Source organism: Ceratosolen solmsi, unplaced genomic scaffold (genome assembly GCF_000503995.2).
Source record: "Ceratosolen solmsi marchali unplaced genomic scaffold, CerSol_1.0 scaffold4, whole genome shotgun sequence".
NCBI classification, from domain to species: domain Eukaryota; kingdom Metazoa; phylum Arthropoda; class Insecta; order Hymenoptera; family Agaonidae; genus Ceratosolen; species Ceratosolen solmsi.
The window spans coordinates 1-4259 of record NW_011948449.1 but is presented as its reverse complement, the minus strand read 5'-3'; the positions used below and the strand labels follow the sequence as shown (position 1 = coordinate 4259).

The 4259-nt window shown below is 24.5% G+C and overlaps 2 protein-coding genes across 2 annotated transcripts in view; both read right to left on the bottom strand.

The window, feature by feature from the left end:
* The window catches only part of LOC105366383 (uncharacterized), a 2112-nt gene extending 1368 nt beyond the window's left edge, over positions 1-744 (bottom strand). Inside the window, exon 1 of the mRNA XM_011504804.1 lies at positions 666-744. The gene's annotated coding sequence lies outside the window, so the exon portion shown is untranslated. The remainder of the gene's footprint in view (positions 1-665) is intronic.
* Positions 745-1620: 876 nt separating this feature from the next.
* On the bottom strand, positions 1621-3691 carry uri (unconventional prefoldin RPB5 interactor; the record flags this gene model as incomplete). The annotated part of the gene is made up of 5 exons (XM_011504937.1): positions 1621-1849; positions 2042-2840; positions 2947-3094; positions 3161-3310; positions 3442-3691. Coding segments are annotated over 5 exons (1476 nt in total), but the record flags the coding sequence as incomplete, so codon positions are not given.
* Positions 3692-4259: the final 568 nt, after the last annotated feature.

The window sequence follows — 4259 nt, the reverse complement described above, 5'->3', positions numbered from 1 at the left end:
TTTATTTTTTTTTTTTTTTTTTTTTTTTTTTTTTTAATTCTGTAAAAGATTAAATCGTATTTAAAAGATTAAAGTGTGGCTTTGTTATTAAATGATAATGTAAACTTTATCAATATACGTTAGGTGAAAAATTGCAAAATGATAAATCATTAGCATTAACCAGAAATATTTACAATGATTGTATTTACTATACTGTATGTAATATTTATAATGAATGTACTAAAAAATTAGTATGTAAATATCAACATACCTTTAAAAATGCAATATTGTCTGATTTTTTGTTCAGTACATATTTGCAATATAATTATAATTTTGAAGAAAATGCAATAGTAAATGATTTAATAAAAGAAAATTATGGTAACCTTCAGTATTTATTTTTACAGTTTCAATTATATATGCCAAACATTATTAATAGTGAATTTCCATCACTCGAAAGCTTTAATTATTATGACACTGCAAGCAACGCAAAATTATTCTTTCGAATTGAAAAAAAAAACAAAAAAATTAATAAATAAATGCTGTAAATCGATAAGGTTCTAATTGCATTATCTTTAATTTCCCTAAAAATGAAATATTTATGTCGTATTCACGAATTATTAAAAACCCATATTTTCTTAGATATCGAACATTTTGATTATATTTTCCTTAAAAAAGTGGTACTCTACCTTACTTTAATTACACCGTGATAGACATGGAATTTTATTAATTTATCAGGAAAAAAACTTTTGTTACATTATGCGCATGCGTAAACATATTTGCAAAAAAAAAACGTCGAATTTCATAATAATTATATAATCACAATGTAAACAATTTAAAAAATATTGAATACTTCAATGAATGTTTCAATTATATTTTTTAATCATATATCTCATATTTTCCAATTATAATTGCATTCTACAAAGAATTTGTTTATAATTATTATTTATTGTAACAAAGAAATAAGATTTTTATAATGAAATTGTCTGAAATCATTTTTTCTAATTGATCTTATCCAATGTTAAAAAAAATAATACATACGTTTACTTAATTGTATTTTTACTATATACTTATAAAATGACATATTTCTTAATAGAAAACGACAATATAAATTGATATTAATTAATGTGTATTTATAGATATGAACATGCGTGTAAATAGTCAAACCACGAATACGGATACTTAAAAAAATTCCAACGTGTTCGTTATGTAAAACGTATTCTGTCATTATTAATTAAATAAAAATTTACTAATTAACAATTGATTGAAAGTAATACATTACTGACTCGTTGTCCAAAGTCAACTTTCAAATGTATTGTCATTATTAGAATATGCTAATTCTGATATTAATGTATAGAGTTAAGTAGTCTGTAGATATCAAAGTCGTCATGATCAAATCAATTTAAATATAAGAAAACATGTTAAATAAATAAAAAATTCAAATTCAATCATTTTTTTATCATCGCTGCTATTTATATAATAATAAAAATATCACTTCTTGCAAGCTATCTGTTTAGACATTAAAGACCAGTGTATCTTCGCATGTTTTGTTATATTACAAATATTAGAAATAAATTTTTTAAAAACATTAAATAAATAATACTAAATGACAGTTGTATGAAAAATATTATAATCCAAGTAATTTTGTTTACCTTAAATGTAAATATATTTTTTAACATTATTCTTATTATATAAAATCTCTTATAAAGAGTAATGGAAATGTTAACGATAACAGTGTTTTACATCATTTAAATGCTTTTTTAAGATTTGCTCGCTCAAGCTTAAATCTGCTTATTGGCCTATTTTGGTTATTTGATTCTTTATATTCCGTAACTGTTTCTTCTATTTTCCTGTTCTGAACATCTTGAACTACCTGAAATTGTTATGCTGCATTAGTTTAACATATGCTGCTTTATATTAGAATATTGTCAACTAATTATTCTATAACTTTTAAGTTTTTAGCAATACAAATTTAACTTTAATAATTTTTTACAGTTATAAACTTGCTTTCCTACCAATATTGTAAGATGTTATAAATAAATTATTGTACGTTTTTAATACTTACTAAATTATAAGTAGATTTTGCTATCTGATCAGTTTCAATATCTTTAGTAATTTGTTCTTTGATGCTTTCATCAATTAATCGTGTGTTTTTATTAAAATCCTCGTTATCAGGCGACTTTTTAAGTATGGATTTTGGTTTGCAAAATATTCTATAAATATCATCCGGATTCATTATTTTAGTTTCAGTATTGTTTTTGCAAATTGAAGGTTCTATTTCGGAGGGTGTAAAATTGATTTTTATAGTATCATTATCAATATCAGATTCATTTACTAACTGTTCTTCTTTATTGTTTTCATTAATTTCATGAGAAAAAGATGCTACTTCTACAAAATGTGGTTCTGCAAAAGAAACTCTCTTGACAAAACCTTTGGATTTCTCAATATCAACATCATTCTCCAAACAAGGTACATCATTCGATAGGTTTTGTGTCGCGGTAGATTGATTATTAAGTTTTTGTCTCTCAATTTCACCTGATTGATAATGAGAGGAAACGGAGTCTATACATAAGTTAAGTTTATCTAACAATTTATTCGCTTTATCTTCTTTAATAATAGATACTTCGAATTTTCCATTTATCTTATTATCTTTATCAGGAGTTCTTTCTGTATTTTCAATTGCTGTTTCGATTTTATCCACTTTATTTTCTTGCATATATTTTAAATATATTTTATTTTCATGTTCACGTTCTTCTTTATTGGATTCTTCACTAGAGTCTTCATCCATATCTTCCTGTAATTCTGGTTGAATTTTATTATCTTGTAAATGTTCGCCATAAAATTGTTGATGCTCTTCATCCAATCTGAATATTAAGAAATAGTAATATAACTACTTATAAAAAGGTTGAAACTTGTATATGTACAAGAGCACACTCCATCTATAGAGATATATATACTTATAAATATTACCTATTAAACTCATCCGCCAATTCTTCCTCAAGTTCTAGCTGATCAAGTCTTTTAAAAAGATCATCTTCTGTTTCAATTTTCTGTTTTTTTTGACATTTCAATTTCATTAACTTTTGTCTATACTCTTTTTCTTTTTTTTTGTGTAACACTAAAATATTACACACATAAGTAATTATGAATACGAAAAATAATATTCTGAAGATAAAAAATTTACCTTTCCAATCTTCTAATCTTTTTTCATCCCAGTGTTCAACTACATTCTCACAATTATTGAATTCAAATGCATCAAAGACAAGCGGTAACATTTGTCGAGTTTCAAGTAAATTTCTTTCTTGTTCAAAATCTTTTAATATTTCTTCTGAATCTATCGAAAATAATACATTATTCGAATAATTAATATTCGATTGAGTCAAGTATAATATGCACAATAAACCCATTCAAACAATCAATTTTCAATTATATTTGAGAACAATAACTTATATTACTGAATCTTACGCTTTATTCTGCGATTGCATAATGCTATTGCTTGTTGAGTAGTATATTTAATAAAGTATCCATCTCCTATACAAGTAAGAATTTCACTGGTATGCTTTAATTTACCCTTCATTAATGCCCTTTTTCCTATAGGTACAATGCAATTCATTGACAATTCAAGTGAAAGCATCTTTAACCCTTCAATAATCTGCTTATGCCTATCTCTATATTGGGTCCACTTCTTAATATGTTTTTCATTCTGTTGGATTTCCTAAAAATTATACAACACTTTTAAAGTACATGCGCGCACTTTCATTTAACAATAATGGACAAATGAATGTTAAAATTCTCAATGATTAAAAAGTATGATGAGTAATCGTAGAAAAAATAATTTCAAATAATAAAAAATTAACTTTAAAAATATCTTTAGAATATATAATATATATATATATATATATATGTATATATATATATGTAATAATATATAAGAAGAGCACATAAACAGGTTATAAACAATCATTAATAGTACAGACTCATTTAACATTATAATAAAAGGATAAAATATACTACAACATTGTACAAAACGTACCGCAGAATATATTTCGTTTAAAAAAGACTTCTGATAAGTTTTAAATTGATTAAATTCCATAGCAAATTAATAGAAAGAATATAAATAAAAATTCTCAACTTGAACTCGCACGCGAGTTCGGGAACGTTCAAATTCAGTTCCTTAAAATAAATTTAATGTATGACTTGCATTTAGGTAAAGTTCGCACGTGCGTGAGCATTCCTAAAATAAGTATCCGTATTCGTGGTTTGACTATTTACACGCATGTTCA